Source organism: Salminus brasiliensis, chromosome 4 (assembly GCF_030463535.1).
Source record: "Salminus brasiliensis chromosome 4, fSalBra1.hap2, whole genome shotgun sequence".
NCBI lineage: Eukaryota > Metazoa > Chordata > Actinopteri > Characiformes > Bryconidae > Salminus > Salminus brasiliensis.
In genome coordinates this window covers 28848608-28867652 of record NC_132881.1, presented here as the reverse complement: position 1 = coordinate 28867652, position 19045 = coordinate 28848608, and the positions used below count along the sequence as shown (strand labels likewise).

Sequence of the window (19045 nt, the reverse complement as noted above, 5' to 3'; positions counted from 1 at the left end):
TATGTGTAATGGACAGGTGTCCCACTGCTTCTGTACATTTAGTATATTATGTAACATATCTGGGTTAGAGTTCATGCACAGTACATGGTGTATATTCCTGCAGAGAGAGATTCATCTATGGGTATAAAAAACAAGTCTCAATATAAAGCTGTACACTGTAGCAAGCTCCCTAAGAACTCAGCACGCCGGTGTTCTAGTTTTTTCACTTTAGGCTTAGGTTATTCTTGCCACTCATTGCAACATTACCAAATTTAAGGTCTTTCGTAAAAAGTAAACATTGCATAAAACAGCTAATCCAATTTGGAGGCCAAACAAACAGAGCATTATAAATAACAGTTGAGCTGACTAGCGTTGAAAGCTTGCTGGACTCTTGCACCCCACTAAATCTCTAAACCATGGAAAGGAAAATCAAGATGTGTTCTAAGATGATTTTCACCACACTGCTCTTCCTGGCCGTGACGGGTAAGATCTATATAATGCTTTCAAACAAATCACACTACTTAAATCATGTATGAATCTAAGTAAAATAAAACTTCAGAGAGGCTGACTGAGCAGGATATTGCTTAGATTGTACGAGCCCTGCTATTTTTGTGACAAGCCCAGTGGTACGTTGAGTGTTTGCACATGCTCATAAAAGTAGTAGTAGATGCAAATAATACATACAGATATTGTTGGAGAGTGGTGAAGAATATGCTACCAAAAACCAACCTGCCATAATGCATCAAGCTTGTAACTTGACAACTAACATCTGATTGTTCATTTTAAAATGTAGGCACTTGTGAATGCAATGATTTTCTCCAACAACTATACAGAAAAAAAATCTTCTTAACTTAACAGGAACTGGAAAACCAAGTCTTATCAGCAAGAGTCACAATGGAGACAACCCTCTGCTGCAGTATGTCCTCAATAACTCTTTAAGGGAACATCCAGTGCTGACCAAGCTACGCCTGGTATGAGTAGTCATCTGTGACAAGTACATTATCGCAATACCTTATTATAGCATGAATAGGACATTTTGCCCCTATCTACAAGCATGTTTGACATTACAGACACTAGAGGTCAGCAGTGCTTTATGTTTGAAGGCACAATGGCAAACCAAAACACACTTCTGTGCTGCATATTTGACAAAAAATGCTTAGTGAAGGTTTTATGATTTTTTTTTCTGTACTTGTAATTCTCAGAGAACGATGGAAGATCCTAGGAAGGGCATGATGGTGGCCGCAGAACAGGCTCAGCTAATGGCCAATTTGCTAAGGTTAATCAAAGGCAACAAAACTATTGAAATAGGTGAGGACCAGCAGCTTCATCATCAGTCACTAATCCTAATCCAGAAACTATTGTGAATTATTTGGGACCATTTGGTTTGGCCTGTCTTGTGGAGTCCCACAGGGTTCTATTTTAGGGCCTATAAAACTGAAGTTAATTCTGAAAGTATTGTTGTTATGAGTGTTCTAAGGGAGTTAATATTAATTCTCACTCTGGTATGTTTTTCTTCTCAGGTATGTACACAGGATACAACACCCTGAGTATGGCTCTGGCTGTTCCTGAGGATGGTCAAGTTGTGGCATGTGAAATAGACGAGAATTATATCGATATTGCTAAACCATTCTTTAAAGAGGTCAGTGGGTGCAAGCAACATTTCACTGAGTTTACTGTATTGATTAATATGTCATTAATGAATTGCAGCTTGGTTTTCCAAGCACATGAAAGATCTGCTCCTATTGAGGACCTCTGAGATCTATTTCAAATAGGCAACGGCTGACTAGTCCGCTTTGGATAAAACGTCCGCTGCTTCTCTGACAGAAGTATTTCATGGCCTTGTGCTCTGCTGAAAGAGAAGTGCAGCGTAGGTATCTACATTTGAACCCATTGATTTCCAGCAGTCCCTCAGAGAATAGAGCAGACAGTGTGAAGCCTAATAGCCTGGTCATTCAAGAGATGCAGAAACGTCTATCAGAGAAAAGAGAGTGCTGATTGAAGTAAATGGCGGTGTTAACTTGGGTGTCAGTGTCTGCACAACTTGCAAAGCCAAGCATTGCAGGGCTGTGCTTTATGTGTGTATTTTGAATCCCAAGGGCAGAACAGATAGACAGCTTTTGCAACCACGCAGTGACACAGTTCATCTCAAATACAGACAAAACTATAGCCTAGCAATGTCTTCAGTGTGAGGTGGTGACAAATCATAACTGCTTCAACGTTTATCATCTTTAGGCCGGAGTGGAGAATAAAGTTGCTATTCGCCATCAACTCGCACTCACAACCTTGGGTAATTTCAAACTATATGCAGTTTTTCTCTCTAGTTTCAGTGTGAATACATCCTTTAACATGCACGCGGTTTGCCTCTCCACAGACGAACTCCTTGAAGCTGGGGAAGCTGGAACGTATGACTTTGTGTTCATCGATGCTGACAAGAAAAACAATGAAAATTACTATGAAAAATGTCTCCAGCTTATTCGGAAAGGAGGCATAATAGCTATTGATAATGTAAGTATGATGTAAATAAATCACTGTACATGCCTTGAAAATACATGATCAGGTCAGCAGTCATTCAGGTCAGTTTAGCAGTAGTTCTTTATATCCAGCATATTGTGAATAGAGCCAAAAGCTCTGAAGTACAAGCGGGTGAACATGTCCATGCCTTCACTGACCTGCTGCCCCTCTACTCCTCAGGTTCTTTGGGGAGGGAGAGTCATAAACCCTGACAAGAACGACACCACCTCCCAGAGCATTGATGAATTGAACAAGAAATTACATAAAGATCAACGAGTCGATCTGAGCCTGCTCACTGTTGGAGATGGCCTAACCCTGGCTATTAAATTATAATCCATCACTATACAGCCCAACAGAACTTGGCTGTTCTAACTTAGTATCATATAGTTGATTTAATACAGATTTAAGTTGGTTTTAATGGATTTATAGTAGGTTTAAATTGATATTTTAATCACATATTACCTGCATTAAAGGCTTATATTTGATTCTATACTATAACCATTACTGTTAGCTTTTTATCTGTCTGGAGAAAGCAATGGCTAAATAAAGTGCTTTGCAAAGAAGGCCCTACTTTACTTCTCATTGCTGGTTATAATGGAAAGTGAGAACATTGTTAGATAGACAGCCTTTAATTCACTACACCATAACACTGTTCACTGTTCTAACAGTTGTCTTAGAAGCTGAGGAAAGACAGAGACCCATGGATCATTTCATGAAGTCTCTTCTCGTAAATGTTGTTTCTATTAAATATACAGATCTTTAGGGTGTACCTTATGGTTGGGCAGTGTAACTTTGATGAGTAAACTCTTTTCCCATTGGCTCCTGACACCATCTATTTGCATACTGGGTGTGTCCGTCTCCCCTCAGTCACCACCAGAGTGTAGTCGTTCCACTCAGGCTACATTGGCCTATGCATTTACTTCTAAGTTATTTATTGATGTACTTGTCTGGACTCAGTGTTGAAGGTTGGAAAAGCAAGTTAACACTTTCTCTGCTGCGGAGTGTGGCTTTCTGTAGGCTGAATGCTACAGTGACCACTCATACATTAATGCAGATGGCATTAATACTAACACCCTTGGAAAAGGTGGCAGTTGTTAATATTTCAGTTATTTAAAGCTGGTAACTCACCATTGAAGCAACTACTCTTAATTGTGAAATGGAGTAATGGCAATTTACATAGAGTTACTACAATTCATTCATACTACAATGCTTAAATAATTTGAGTTTACTTAACTCATCAGATTTTACAGTACTGTATATATATAAATAACACATATACTTGGTCTCTTTAAGGCAATCAGTTTATCAGAATATTGTTAAATAAATAAATACAGCTGAGAAATTTGCAAAGTGCAAAGTTGCAGGAAATATCACATTAGTTAGCCTAATTTAAATAAGTGTGTTATTTGAAAGGCACATAGAAATGATTTTGTTGTTCAAAATAGTAAATTTATTTTGATTATTCTATAATCCAGAGTATATGTCAGAGGCAAATGATCAAGTGTACTACACAGATTAATTAAAATCAAGTGTCTATACTAAAAGGCAATGCTTAGTACAATATGGATAGTCAATACCTATGCTGCTTAGTTTTTAAGGCAGTTGGTTTGCATGATTTTGCCTCAATTTCACAGTGTACAAATTCAACAGCAGAACTGTGAGTATTTCAAGCACGGTAGGTCTCAGCCTGAGTCAGCTCATTTCAAAATCTACCAAATGCACAATTTCCCATCTGAGAGTTTCTGTGTAGCATGAAATGAAACTTAAATCAGCCCTGAGCTTTCTCTTGTTGATCTCCAATTACAACATGTCATTAGATTCACCATGGTCATTTAAATTGTCCTTAAATGACCATGACCTCTACCCTCCAGTTCCTCTATTCTCATGGCAGTTGCTTTTAAGATGTATTGCTTTGAATAATTCTTATATACCTACTATGAATTACTGGTGCTTACTGAACACTGAATGTCTTAAGATAAATAACAACAAACTTGCCGTCACAAGGGTTCAAGCTGTTTGTCTCATGCAGGTCGTTTTTGGACAGTGTGGTGAGGTCTTAAGCCTTAACTCGGAGGCAGGAAGAGGTTATGAGGACTGGTTGTAAAAAAAAAAATCCTGAAGCCAGCGTTCAGTAAATGGCCGCTAGATGGCGCCTGCAGACCCTCAAATGATTCATAGAGGAGAAACAAAACGAAGGAAATCAGTATTTTTTTTTTATTTTTTTTTTTTTTATTAAATAATCGATATCGTGTTTCTAGATTTTCTATACAGTACATAACGTTTAATAATATTAAATAATATTGGATAATATTCAATAATAAAAAGGGCTAAATAAAGTGTTTCTATGATGCTGAACTGGGTGGTCTTTCATAGCTCTAGTAGTCTAGTTAACGACTAATGCAGCTCAGCTCTCGTTCAGGCCTAGCTGAAAGTGCCAGCTCAAGGTTTCGTTTAACTTGATTTGCAGAAATAGAAAGTGAAACTTAAGTGAGGCAGCTGGCACTTGCGTGTACTGTTTAAATTCACCATTTCCTCACACACCAAACCAGACCAGAAGACAACACCTAACAGCCCACACAGTGCCCCGATACCATACGGTAAGCCTTTTATCAGTAAGACAGATAACATTTGTATGCTTGGTATATTATGGCACATAAGCTTCACGTGTGTGAGCTAGGTTATCCTAAGCATACTTTGAGAAAGACTTTAGGAAACTTTGATTCAAATATTGGTTGCAATGCAAAGTTCTTCTGAACTTTATTATTCAGACAAAAAAGAATAAATGCTGATTCAGATGTGTTTAACTATGTGGTTCTATACATGAGCTTTACCATTGAAGGTTAGATTCACTTGTAATATGAATAAACTCCTATTATTTTATATGCAGTTACCACAGTCTGACTAGGCAACAAAAATTTCATTTAGATCAATATTTTATGCACAATATCATCATTATCCATTTACAGGAATCTGGGATTTACACTTTTGGAATATTAGACTTGGGAAATTATTATTTGTATCATTTCATTTCATCATTTTCCAGTATTCTACAGTATTCTATTCTGGACACCAATCTGGACACCTCTACAAATATCAGAATTACTTTTTATTATAACAATCATAATTGTCTGTAATTAAGTTATGTACACCCAGTATTATTGTCATTATACGAATACAGGGTTGTACAGTACAACCAAACACGGTCGGGCTACGTCTCTGGTGCAGAATAGGTAAGACATGATACAATAGTGCAAGGACAATAAACATGAGACATGTTGCATAGACAGTAAGTACGAAGGCGAAGATGATACATACAAAATATACAAATACAAATATGTGCAAATGTGTACATGAAGGCTGGGTGATTAAGGCCCTAAACTAAGTTCATATAGTAACAGTAAATCAGTGATGTGTGTTGTGTGTGTAGATGAAGAGTAAAACTAGGTAGGTAGATCAGTCAGCGTCATGTACGTGAACAAGTGTACAGTGCAGGAGTAAGTTTAGCAATGCACCACACTGATTGTATATTATTAAAAACACTGATTCCAAACTTTGGTCCAATAATGTGAAACTGATTTAGACAACATTTCTCTGTCTGTTTAGCTTTACCAACAGGACAACCATGTTTGAGGAGGAACTTAACAACCTGGACTGCCACTTCACCTGGGACTTACAGAAGGAGGATGCTGATCTTAATTTCCTGGAGATCAAATTCACAGAGAGTCTGTCTGTGAAAACTCAGCATGGAGAGAATTTCACGCAGAAATATTTAAATTTTCTGGCTTACATTAAACACCTGCAGGGTTTCAATGATAAGGCACTTGAGAATTTGGAAAGCGCAGTTCAGGAAGGTTCAGTTTGCATTGTTACATATGCAAATTTAGCCTGGCTTCACCATCACATGGCTAATGACGCTATGGTTAAAGTTTATTTGGAGAAGTTGGTAAAAATTTCTGCCTCCCTCCCCGATCCAGCAGAAGTCGAATTGACCCGTGAGGTCCAGAGTGAAAAGGCATGGTCTCTGCTATGGTTCTCCAAAAAGCACTATAGCAGAGCCAAAGAGTGCTTTCAGCAGGCCCTAGAGAAGGAACCTGAGGACAGGGAGTGGAACACTGGCTATGCCGTCTCCCTTTTTAACCTGGAGGGCCTGGAGATTCGGGAGGACAGACGTGTACCTTTCGAAAAGTCCGCTGCAGTGGCCCAGCTGAAGAAAGCCCTGAAACTGGACCCGGACAATGCCATGCTCTATGTCTACCTGGGACTGAAGTGCAACAAAAACAAGAGGAACGCGGAGGCATGGGAGCACATGAGGAAAGCTCTGCGCATGGCCCCACATGACCTGAACATAGTCTTGCCTGTTGCTAAGTTCATGAAGAAGGAAGAGTGTTACGATATGGCAATGGAGCTGCTGCAAAGAATGTTGGCGAAGGCGCCAGACTCCTCGCGTCTGCATCATGAACTTGCCAACAATTACCGCTGGAAAGCCAAGCAGCTGGGAGATATACACAACCCACATCTCCTGCGTCTCTGCATCTACCATTCAGAGGAGGGCGCTCGCCTCAATCCGGATTTTCTGTATCCGCAGATGGAGTTGGCGCTCAGGTATTCTGAAATTAAGAACTGCGCTAAAGCAGAGCAGAAATTCCAGGAGTTGTTTGCCAGCGCAAATTTGAAGCCAGCTGATCTCCAGGCCTGGCATCGCCATTATGGAGACTTCAACTTGTACCGCCTGGGCTCAGAGGCAAAAGCGGTCAAGCATTACAAAGAGGGTCTGGCACTGCAAAACATATCCACAGAATGGAGGAACTGTAGAAACAGACTCTACAAAGTCCTTCGCAACGACCGGAAAGATGTGTACCAGATTCGAGAGTTCATGAATTCCTTAAGGAGAGGAAACACTGCGGATACTGAGGAGTAGACTGCAGTTTGAAAAGATTGTGCCTCAGCTGTCGTTGAATTATATGGACATTTTAATTGATAGACAGCTGTCAATTATATACTGATCGCTACTGATATACTGACATATACTAAGCGTTACTGCACATTCATGCATTTTGCAACCAATCATTTCAACTGCAAAACCCTTGCATCTTTGATTCAGTCAGACATCTATAGACAATATTAATACTGGTTTGGCTTAAGGAAGTGCACCACACATTTCTGTGGTTTCCTTGCTCTGACGCACCTATTCTCCTCATAAAGGACTTAAAGAGGAGTTAAATCAAGGGAACATACTTACTTACATTTTTGAGATTTATTCCAGGGAGCAGACTGGGAAACATAGGGCCTGGAGTTCTGTCTGTTAGCTTGTTTGTTTGCATAAAGCCATAAAACCACAAACAATACTGTGTTCTGTCTTCTAAACCAAATTGTGTATTTATACTAAACATTATATTAACCATCCTTTGTAATCATCTGTGTTCAACTATGTCAAAACATGTTTGCAAACTATATTATCTTTACACAATAAATGAATATTTTATGTCCAAACCTTGTGTGGGTCTCATGTCCTTCTGAAGTAAGGTGACGATGCACAATGAAATTCTCACCCTGTTCAGCATGACCAAACTGAAATCCAGTCTAGTCCCTTCCTGCTGCACAAACATACAGATAACACAGTTAAATCAGTTCCACGAAGACAGAGCTCAGTGGAACACATCTGATGCCGAATGGGACACTGACACAGCAGAAATGTGATGTAGGTCTAATGCAATAATGTATTTTTCCCCATATATATATATATGTGTGTGTGTGTTTATAATATATACAAACATATATGTTTATAATATATATAAATATATATTATCTATTTATAGACACAGAAAATGTTGAGAAAACCCAAAATCTTAAGGCAATATGATGCATTGGGATGCTTTCATTGCCCTTACTGAAGTACTGTCAATTCAATGTTTTCAATAAATCAAATACATCTAGAATATGCTGTCTTGTTCCAGCCACAGTGTAAACCCAGAGACATTCACATGGATTAAAATTAAATGATTTAATTCCTTAGTTAACTAACATGAACCATCTGTCAAGAAAATGGACAGTATGATCAGTGGCAATGCAAGAGTGAATGCTGCACAGTCACACTCAGTAGCAGGACGCTGTTGGCTGGATATACTGGATACTGAGAATGACACATCCACCCAAATACTCCCTGCTCTGTGGTGGTCCTGTGGGGTGCACTGCCTAATTATAAATATTGTGTAGTATTGCATTGTGTAACTTGTGTAGCTTGTGTAGCTTCTGTAGGTATACAATATATGTTTTTAAAAAAACATATAGGGGCATTCATAGGCTCCTTCATTGACAAGGGTGTTAGACAACTATCTTTACTGTCCAGGAAAGAATTACCACTAAAGCCACTGGAGCATTGCTGTGAGGTCAGGATGTTGAATGATCACCACCTCACCCCACCCCCAACTCATCATACCCCCTCAACAATCATACCCCTCTAGCCCACGCCTATATGGCATAGCATAAACCAATACATTCTACATTCACACATTTTTATTAGCATTATTAGTTATAAACAAGCCACTGCCTCTTGTTCAAATTAGCCAGCTTTATGCAACTGAATTCAACATAAACATATCTTTTTGTCTTATATAACTGTGATCAGACAGTCTAGTACTGCTAGTTGTACTGTGTATGACATTTGTCATAGACTTTGATGATGTTATCCCCACTCCAGATTAGATACGAGGATTCCAGGAGTGCCTAAACTTGAGGTATGAGGTAAGATATCACTGTGCTTCTGCAATACGGTCTCTGGACTGAGGACCACGCTGCTTCAGGATCTGTAGGGGATTCTCGTGACGTCACGGTCTTCAGGCAATGAGGTGCTGCTGCTCCTGCAGCTGAGCAGCTGATGCTGAGCTTTTGCTGGCAGGTCTGCAAGCCCAGCATCCAACGCGGAGTATAAAAACCTGAGGAGCAGCAGAACAAGCCATCAGTCTCACAATGGACCGTCCTCTGAAGTCTCCTGGCAGAAAGCGAGAAGAGCAGCGCTATCCGCTGCAGACTCGCCTGTCTCGGTCTAGCTCTGTTAGCGGGACCCCTGCATTAGCATCGGCGCGGAGCAGAGCTAACTACGGAGCAGCTCCCAACCCTGGCGACCTCTACGACTTCCCCTACCACCAGTTTTCAGGCGAAATGGTGCCTGCGAGAACGACTAACGAAAAAGAGCTCCTTCAGGGCCTCAACGGCCGTTTCGCGGCGTTCATCGACAAAGTTCGCCACCTGGAGAGCCAAAACAGAGCGCTGGAGCAGGAGATAGAAGACATCCGACTCAAAGCCAAATCCTCCGACGCTCTGTCCAAGGAGTACGCGCCGGAGATGAAGGAGCTGAGGGAACAGGTGCACGACATCACCGTGCAGAAGCACCAGGTCGAGCTGAGTCTCGAGAGTTTGCAGGACGAGTTCAACACACTGAGGCAGAAGTGCGAGCAGGAGGCGCGGGTGCGTGCCGGTGCTGAGGAGAGCGTGCGCGCACTGAAGAAGTTCATCGACGAGGCATACCTGGCCAAGCAAGAGATGGAGAGCAAGGCTAAAGCGCTGGAAGACGAAATCGGCTTCCTCAAGAACAACCACGAGGTCGAGGTGGCCGAGATCACGGCCCAGATCCAGGAGAACCAGGTGAGGCAAGAAGCGAGCGCATTCGGCAGGGCAGACATCACGGCGGCGCTCAGAGACATCCGGCAGCAGCTTGAAGGTCACGCCGCAGTGTGTAACATCGAGCCCGCGGACGAGCGCTTCCGATCCCACGTGGCCCAGCTGACCCGAGATGCCGAGGTCAACCGAGAGACCCTCATGAACACCAAGGCCGAGATCAACGACTACAGACGGCAGCTGCAGTCCAAAAACGTGGAGCTCGACTCCGTGATGGGAACGAGAGAAGGGATGGAGAGGCAGCTGTTCGACCTGGAGCAGCGACACAAAGCTGAAATCCACCACTATAAGGTGAGCTCTCACCTTCACTGCAGAGTGAATGACAGGCTGCATTGCTGCACATACAGAAATCTGATCAGTCCAGAAAAAAAAAAACAGCACAGAAATGATCTTCACGCATAGTTCTGGCATTATCATTTCAGCCTCCACCTTCATAAAAGGTTGAAGGATATCATGAGCTGCTGAATTTTCAAAAGGCATATCTGATCTGCACGCAAACTGTTAATGTTACGGACATTAACCAAGATACACAGTGATGATGAAATCATATCAGTACTGGACTGATGTTCAGATTTGGACAATATTTCTGATATCTGATGATACATTTATTTGATCAAAATGTTTAGGTGACACTGGGCAACTAGCGTACCTGAATTTTACCACAATAGACAAACATATAACACTTCTCTATTATTTTAAACTTGAAGTTTAAATTTTCTATTTTATAAATAATAATGTTTCGGCATTGGCAGATATATACATACAAATATTCAATAGCCATTAATCCACAATTTCTATCCCTAGAAACTTAAACAACCTGAAAACAGATCTTGTCACAGTTCTCTGGCTTTAGTTATGCTTGAATTCGCTCAGTGTTTTAATAGGATCTATTTTGGTGTGTTTTGACAGGACACTATCAGAGAGTTGGAACACGAACTGAAAAACACCAGATTTGACATGAGCAGCCATATGCAGGAGTACCAGGATCTACTCAATGTGAAAATGGCCTTAGATGCTGAAATCTATTCTTACAGGTAAAGATCATCACTGAATTTCGTCAATAGTCTGACTTAATGTAATAACACCTAAAAATCCTGTTTTTGCTTTTTCCTCCAACAGAAAATTGCTGGAGGGCGAAGAATTGAGGTACTCCTCTTTCTCAGATGCACATGTTTCAGTACCTTATGTTTATAGGCAGTCACCCATCTATACTCTCCCTTCTGTCATACCTCGAAAAGCTGAGCCACAGTACAAGTTTGTTGAAGAGATTATTACAGAGACCACCAGAGAAGACATAGAGATTTCAGATACAGGTTCTGAGGGTGGCAGTGCGGCAGGAGAGGGTGATCAACCAGAGAAACTGTGCAGTGTAGAAGAGGATGCAGATAAGGCTGAACCAAGTGATGTTCACACAGAGGCAGAAAACACTGAAGAATCAGCCACAGTAGATGACAGAGTCAGCCTCAAACCAGAGGAAGAGGAAAATAAAGAAAAGCCAACAGAAGAAGACAAATCATCTGTAGATGTTTCTGTGGTTCCACAAAAAGCTGACATGGACAATGAACCAATACAAAGTGAAGGACCTGCCATAGAACCCAATGAAGAGAAAGATGAGAGTAAAGATGACTCCAGAGGTGCTGAGACAGAGGCCAATGACCAGGAGGCTGATACAGAAACAAAAGCAGACAAACTGCAGTCAGATATAGCCAGTGATGAGAAAATGTCCTTTGTTCCTGAAGAGCAAAAACCACAACCAGCAAAAGAAACAGAAACAAAGTCAAAGGAAAAGCAACATCATCCTGAATCACCTTCACTGAAAGCTCATGAGCCAAAAGAAAAGGCCACAGAAGAAATCTCTGACAAATCTGAAGACAAAAAGGTGCCTCAGGATATTGCTGCTGCAAAAACACTGAAGCCAACATCTAAAAAGGAGACAGAAGAGACCAAACTTGCAGTCGAACCCCAGATTGCAGCTGCTGAAAAAACACCAGAAAAAGATATAAAGATCACTGAGAGATTTGTAGAGATGGACATGTCCACTACTGAACCACAGCCATCATCTGAAAAGAAGGCAGAAGAGACACAAAAGCTGACAGAAGACAAGAAACCAGCAACGGAACCTCAGATAGCTGCTACTGCAAAAACAACAGAGAAAGATATAGAAACCATTGAAGTAAAATCTGTGGAGGGGGACATGTCCACTACTGAACCACAGCCAGCATCTGAAAAGGAGACAAAAGAGACAGAACTTGCAGCTGAACCTCAAAAGATGACAGAAGAGACTAAGCTTACAGCCAAGCCTCAGATTGATGCTGCTGCAAAAACACCTGACAAAGATATAGAAACCAGTGAGGTGAAATCTGTGGAGATGGACATGTCCACTACTGAACGACAGCCAGCATCTGAAAAGGTGACAAAAGAGACAAAACTCGCAGCCGAACCTGTGACTGCTGCAGCAAAAACACCTGAGAAAGATGTGGAAACCCCTGAAGTAAAATCTGTGGAGGGGGACATGTCCACTACTGAACCACAGCCAGCATCTGAAAAGGACACAGAATTTAAAGCCGAACCTCATATTGATACTGCTGCAAAAACACCAGAGAAAGATATTGAAACCAGTGAGGTAAAATCTGTGGAGGGAGACACATCCACCCATGAACCCCAACCAGCATCTGAAAAGGTGACAGAGGAGACAAAATTTGAAGCCAAACTTAAGATTGACACTGCTGCAAAAACACCAGAGAAAGACATAGAAACCAGTGAGGTGAAATCTGTGGAGGTGGATATGTCCACTACTGAACCACAGCCAGCATCTGAAAAGGAAACAGAAGAGACTAAACTTGCAGCTGAATCTCAAAAGGTGACAGAAGAGATGAAACCTGCAGCTGAACCTCAGATTGTAGCTGCTGCAAAAACACCAGAGAAAGATTTGGAAACCAGTGAGGTAAAATCTGTGGTGGGGGACATGTCCACCCATGAACCACAGCCAGCATCTGAAAAGGTGACAGAAGAGACAAAACTTGAAGCCAAACCTCAGATTGACGCAGAAGAGACAAAACTCACAACTAAATCTCTGACAGCTGCTGCAGAAACACCAGAAAAAGACATGGAGGACATTGCAGTGAAATCTGTGGAGGGTGACATGTCCACTACTGAACCACAGTCAGTATCTGAAAAAGAGACAGAAGAGACAAAACCTGCAGCAGAACCTCAAAAGGTGACAGAAGAGACACAACTTGAAGCCAAACCTCAGATTGTAGCTGCTGCAAAAACACCAGAGAAAGATCTGGAAACCAGTAAGGTACAATCTGTGGCGGGGGACGTGTCCACCCATGAACCACAGCCAGCATCTGAAAAAGTGACAGAAGAGATGAAAATTGAAGCCAAACCTCAAATTGACGTTGCTGCCAAAACACCAGAGAAAGATATGAAAACCATTGAAGTTAAATCTGTGGAGGTAGGCATGTCCACTACTGAACCACAGCCAGCATCTGAAAAGGAGACAAAAGAGACAAAACTTGCAGCTGAACCTCATAAGGTGTCAGAAGAGACAAAGCTTACAGCTGAGCCTCAGATTGCTGCTGCAGCAAAAACTCCAGAGAAAGATATAGAAACCATTGAGGTAAAATCTGTGGTGGGGGACATGTCCACCCATGAACCACAGCCAGCATCTGAAAAGGTGACAGAAGAGACAAAACTTGACTCCAAACCTCAGATTGACGCAGAAGAGACAAAACTCACAACTGAATCTCTGACAGCTGCTGCAAAAACACCAGAAAAAGACATGGAGGACATTGCAGTAAAATCTGTGGAGGGTGACATGTCCACTACTGAACCACAGTCAGTATCTGAAAAAGAGACAGAAGAGACAAAACCTGCAGCAGAACCTCAAAAGGTGACAGAAGGGACAAAACTTGAAGCCAAACCTCAGATTGACGCAGAAGAGACAAAACTCACAACTGAATCTCTGACAGCTGCTGCAAAAACACCAGAAAAAGACATGGAGGACATTGCAGTGAAATCTGTGGAGGGTGACATGTCCACTACTGAACCACAGTCAGTATCTGAAAAAGAGACAGAAGAGACAAAACCTGCAGCAGAACCTCAAAAGGTGACAGAAGAGACACAACTTGAAGCCAAACCTCAGATTGTAGCTGCTGCAAAAACACCAGAGAAAGATCTGGAAACCAGTAAGGTACAATCTGTGGCGGGGGACGTGTCCACCCATGAACCACAGCCAGCATCTGAAAAAGTGACAGAAGAGATGAAAATTGAAGCCAAACCTCAAATTGACGTTGCTGCCAAAACACCAGGGAAAGATATGAAAACCACTGAAGTTAAATCTGTGGAGGTAGGCATGTCCACTACTGAACCACAGCCAGCATCTGAAAAGGAGACAAAAGAGACAAAACTTGCAGCTGAACCTCATAAGGTGTCAGAAGAGACAAAGCTTACAGCCGAGCCTCAGATTGCTGCTGCAGCAAAAACTCCAGAGAAAGATATAGAAACCATTGAGGTAAAATCTGTGGAAGAAGACATGTCCACTACTGAACCACAGACAGCATCTGAAAAGGTGGCAGAAGAGACAATACTTGAAGCCGAGCCTCAGACTGATGCTGCAGAAAAAACACCAGAGAAAGACATGGAAACCACTGAAGTGAAATCTTTGGAGGGGAACTTGTCCACTACTGAACCACAGCCAGCATCTGAAAAGGTGACAGAAGAAACAAAAATTGAAACCAAACCTCAGATTGACGTTTCTGCAAAAACACCAGAAAAAGATATGGAAACCACTGAATTAAAATCTGTGGAGGGGGACATGTCCACTACTGAACCACAGCCAGCATCTGAAAAGGACTTTGCAGCAGAACCTCAAAACGTGACAGAAGAAATAAAACTTGAAGCCGAACCTCAGATTGATGCTGCAAAAACACCAGAAAAAGACATGGAGAACATTGCAGTGAAATCTGTGAAGGGTGACATGTCCACTACTGAACCACAGCCAGCATCTGAAAGGGAGAGCGAAGAGACCAAACTTGCAGTTGAACCACAAAAGGAGTCAGAAGGGACAAAACCTGCAGCTGAACCTCAGATTGTAGCTGCTGCAAGAACACCAGAGAAAGATATGGAACCCACTGAGGTAAAATCTGTGGAGGGGGACATGTCCACTACTGAACCACAGCCAGCATCTGAAAAGGAAACAGAAGAGACTAAACTTGCAGCTGAACCTCTGACTGCTGCTGCAAAAACACCAGAAAAAGACATGGAGGACATTGCAGTGAAATCTGTGGAGGGTGACATGTCTACTACTGAACCACAGCCAGCATCTGAAAGGGAGAGCGAAGAGACCAAACTTGCAGTTGAACCACAAAAGGTGACAGAAGGGACAAAACCTGCAGCGGAACCTCAGATTGTAGCTGCTGCAAAAACACCAGAGAAAGATATGGAACCCACTGAGGTACAATCTGTGGAGGGGGACATGTCCACTACTGAACCACAGCCAGCATCTGAAAAGGAGTCAGATAAGACTAAACTTGCAGCTGAACCTCTGACTGCTGCTGCAAAAACACCAGAAAAAGACATGGAGGACATTGCAGTGAAATCTGTGGAGGGGGACATGTCCACTACTGAACCACAGCCAGCATCTGAAAAAGAGAAAGAAGAGACAAAACTTGCAGCAGAACCTCAAAAGGTGACAGAGGAGACAAAACCTGAAGCCGAACCTCAGATTGATGCTGCAAAAACACCAGAAAAAGACATGGAGGACATTGCAGTGAAATCTGTGAAGGGTAACATGTCCACTACTGAACCACAGCCAGCATCTGAAAAGGTGACAGAAGAGACAAAACTTGAAGCCAAACCTCAGATTGACGCTGCTGATAAAACACTCGAGAAAGATACAGAAATCAGTGAGGTGAAAACTGTGGAGGTAGACATGTCCACTTCTGAACCACAGCCAGCACCTGAACAGACCAAACTTGCAACTGAACCACAAAAGGTGACAGAAGATACAAAGCCTGCAGCCAAACCTCAGATTGTAGCTGTTGCAAAACCCCCAGAAAAAACACTGGAGAAAGATATAGAAAAAACCATTGAAGAGAAATTTGTGGAGGGGGACATGTCCACTACTGAACCCCTGACAGCATCTGAAAAGGTGACAGAAGAGACCAAACCCACAGCAGAACATCAGAAGGTGACAGAAGAGACCAAACTTGCAGCCGAATCTCAGATTGCAGTGGCTGCAAAAACACCAGAGAAACATGTGGAAACCATTGAAGAGAAATTTGTGGAGGGGGACATGTCCACTACTGAACCTCTGACAGCATCTGAAAAAGTGACAGAAGAGACAAAACTTGCAGCCGAACCTCAGATTGCAGCTGCTGCAAAAACACCAGAGAGAGATACGGAACCCACTGAAGTGAAATCTTTGGAGGGGGACATGTCCACTACTGAACCCCTGACAGCATCTGAAAAAGTGACAGAAGAGACAAAACCCACAGCAGAACATAAAAAGGTGACAGAAGAGGCCAAACTTGCAGCCAAACCTCAGATTGCAGCTGCTGCCAAAACACCCGAAAAAGAAATGGAAATTAGTGAGGTGAAATCTGTGAAGGGTGACATGTCTACTACTGAACCACAGCCAGCATCTGAAAAGGTGACAGAAGAGGCCAAACTTGCAGCCGAACCTCAGATTGCAGCTGCTGCAAAGCCACCAAAGAAAGATATGGAAACCATTGAGGTGAAATCTGTGGAGGGTGACATGTCCACTACTGAGCCCCAGCCAGCATCTCAAAAAGCTGAAGAAAGACAGGCTATTGTTCCAAAAGAGGACAGCGAAACAGAATCAAAAGACAGAGTAGAAATCTCACAAGCTGACGTAGACGATGTGCAAAAGGCAGAAACTACAAAGGATAAATATTTGGAGGCTGTACAAAAAGAACTAGATACAACAGAGCAGGCAGAGGGAGTAAAAAAAGAAGCTGCCACAAAAGATGAAGTAAAGGAATCAAAGTCTGCGCCTGCTGCAGAGCAGAAAGTGGATAGCGAACCAGCTGGTCACTCTGAGACTGTAAAAGCAGCAAAGAGAGAAAGTGCAAAGTCAACCGAGGGACAAGAAACACAAGATGAAGCTTCCAAATCCAAAGAGGAAGTTGCAAAGCCAAAGGAAGCTGAAGAAGTTCAGTCAAAAAAAGAGCAGCCAAAAGTTGCAGCAATGGAGACAAAATCTAAAGAGCAACCTCAGGTAACTACATCCTCTACAAAAATGCTTGAGACCATCCAGAAGGATAAACCCTCAAAACCTGCAGAAAAGGAAACAAAATCTGAAGACCAAACAGAGAAAGAAGAAGCCAAAGAGAGCAAACTGGAGACTTCTGATGACACAAAAGAGGTTGTGATCAAGCCTAAAGGTCACGAAACAGACAGTAGAACTTTAAAAGATGTACAACTCAAACAGAGTGCTCCAAAGACTTCAGTGGAAGAAGAGCAGATTAAAGAACAGACCGAAACGGAGAAAGATATGCAAGAAGCCAAAGACATGAAAATGGAAAAATCAGATAAGACCAGTGCAATGCAGGACGACATCCTGAAAGTGGACAGCACAAAGAGTCCTGAAAAAGACACCCTAACACAAGAAGATTCTACAAAACCTGATCAAAGTATAGAGTCTGCTCCAAAAATATCTTCAAAGAAAGAACAAGACAAAGACCAGAAAGCAGACATCACTGACATCACCAAAGATGCAGAGCAAAAACAAGACAAAGAACTGCCAAAAGTAGCTGCAAACGGAGTATCTATGTAAGAGATATGAAGACTTGCCTGTCTAGAGATGAACCTGAAAAGTGAAATAGAAAACTCAGAAATAATTGTGGTATAAATGTTTTCAAAATTGCATGACTGGAGATTTCAGCTGAACAAGAAACAAAATGCAGTGATATCTGAGCTTTGACCATTGCTGCTTTTGCTGTATGCATACAACTAATGAATGTAAAAAAAGCAATAGAACATAGAATGTATATGATGAAATTAAATATTTTGCAATACTGCTAGCACTGGTTAAACATGTAATAAATGTGTATATTGACTTAATGTTATTTATTCTCAATAAATATTATTTAAGCATATCAATCTGTTTGTGACTGTCATTTCCTTCCACATTAGTAGGTATTAGTACAGCTAAACATAAGAGAAATAAGAGAAATGTTTACAATGTAGTTCAGAAGGCTTTGGATTACCATGTCATGTCTGTCAGTATTTGGACAGTGTCACATTGTTTAAATTTTATTAATATTTCAATATATCAATATATCAATATTAGAAACACTGCATTAACTGTTTAGGAATAACATGGTCCCTCTCTTTTCACTTGCTTAAAGGTCATTCTGACAAACTAGCAAAAAATTTATATATGGAGTATCTTTAACACTTATATGCAAGTCCTTTGCAGTCAATGACTGCCGGCACATCAGTAAATGCAGAGATTCCTCCCTTCAGATACTTTACCAGCTGTCTTTAGTTGTTGCTTGTTTTAGAGTTTGTTCAGTAAGTGAAAAACATGCTCAGTTGGGTTGAGATCAGGTGACTAACTCAGACAATGTTGGTTCATTTACAAACATTTCATTTCTTTGCCATGAAGCTCTTGGGTTGCTTTTGTGATATGTCTTGGGTCATTATCTGCTACTGTTAAGCATCGTCATGTCACATTTACAGCATTTGACTGAATCTGAGCAGAAAATATAGCTCTATACACTTCCCAATCCATCCTGTTACTTCTGTCAGCAGTCATTTCAGTAAACACCGGTTCCAGGTGTTTCTTGATAATAGACCTTCTAGAGTGTTCTTGACTTGACTAGATGTTGTTGCTTTTTTGCCTAACAAAGGC

At 41.6% G+C, this 19045-nt stretch overlaps 3 protein-coding genes across 3 annotated transcripts; all 3 read left to right on the top strand.

Moving 5' to 3' along the window:
* The first annotated feature begins 395 nt into the window (after nucleotides 1-395).
* On the top strand, nucleotides 396-2823 carry comtd1 (catechol-O-methyltransferase domain containing 1). The gene is made up of 7 exons (XM_072676899.1): nucleotides 396-462; nucleotides 838-950; nucleotides 1182-1287; nucleotides 1500-1618; nucleotides 2212-2266; nucleotides 2351-2484; nucleotides 2671-2823. The coding sequence occupies exons 1-7, from the start codon at nucleotides 396-398 to the stop codon at nucleotides 2821-2823; spliced, it is 747 nt and encodes a 248-aa protein (XP_072533000.1).
* A 2096-nt stretch (nucleotides 2824-4919) lies between these two features.
* On the top strand, nucleotides 4920-7980 carry ifit8 (interferon-induced protein with tetratricopeptide repeats 8). Its single transcript, XM_072676897.1, has 2 exons — nucleotides 4920-5087; nucleotides 6094-7980. The coding sequence occupies exon 2, from the start codon at nucleotides 6113-6115 to the stop codon at nucleotides 7406-7408; it is 1296 nt and encodes a 431-aa protein (XP_072532998.1). The 5' UTR covers nucleotides 4920-5087; nucleotides 6094-6112; the 3' UTR covers nucleotides 7409-7980.
* A 1493-nt stretch (nucleotides 7981-9473) lies between these two features.
* Nucleotides 9474-18007, top strand: LOC140554664 (uncharacterized). Its single transcript, XM_072677889.1, has 3 exons — nucleotides 9474-10455; nucleotides 11074-11198; nucleotides 11284-18007. Exons 1-3 carry the CDS (start codon nucleotides 9649-9651, stop codon nucleotides 17963-17965), a joined length of 7614 nt encoding a protein of 2537 aa, XP_072533990.1. The 5' UTR covers nucleotides 9474-9648; the 3' UTR covers nucleotides 17966-18007.
* Nucleotides 18008-19045: the final 1038 nt, after the last annotated feature.

Bases quoted from the DNA above. Each gene is read 5' to 3' on its own strand.
- comtd1 (XM_072676899.1), top strand. From the start codon at position 396: ATGGAAAGGAAAATCAAGATGTGTTCTAAGATGATTTTCACCACACTG. The intron at 1,619-2,211 runs GTCAGTGGGTGC...TATCATCTTTAG, and splicing joins CTAAACCATTCTTTAAAGAG to GCCGGAGTGGAGAATAAAGT. The intron at 2,485-2,670 runs GTAAGTATGATG...TCTACTCCTCAG, and splicing joins GCATAATAGCTATTGATAAT to GTTCTTTGGGGAGGGAGAGT.
- ifit8 (XM_072676897.1), top strand. From the start codon at position 6,113: ATGTTTGAGGAGGAACTTAACAACCTGGACTGCCACTTCACCTGGGAC.
- LOC140554664 (XM_072677889.1), top strand. From the start codon at position 9,649: ATGGTGCCTGCGAGAACGACTAACGAAAAAGAGCTCCTTCAGGGCCTC. The intron at 10,456-11,073 runs GTGAGCTCTCAC...GTGTTTTGACAG, and splicing joins CTGAAATCCACCACTATAAG to GACACTATCAGAGAGTTGGA. The intron at 11,199-11,283 runs GTAAAGATCATC...TTCCTCCAACAG, and splicing joins GCTGAAATCTATTCTTACAG to AAAATTGCTGGAGGGCGAAG.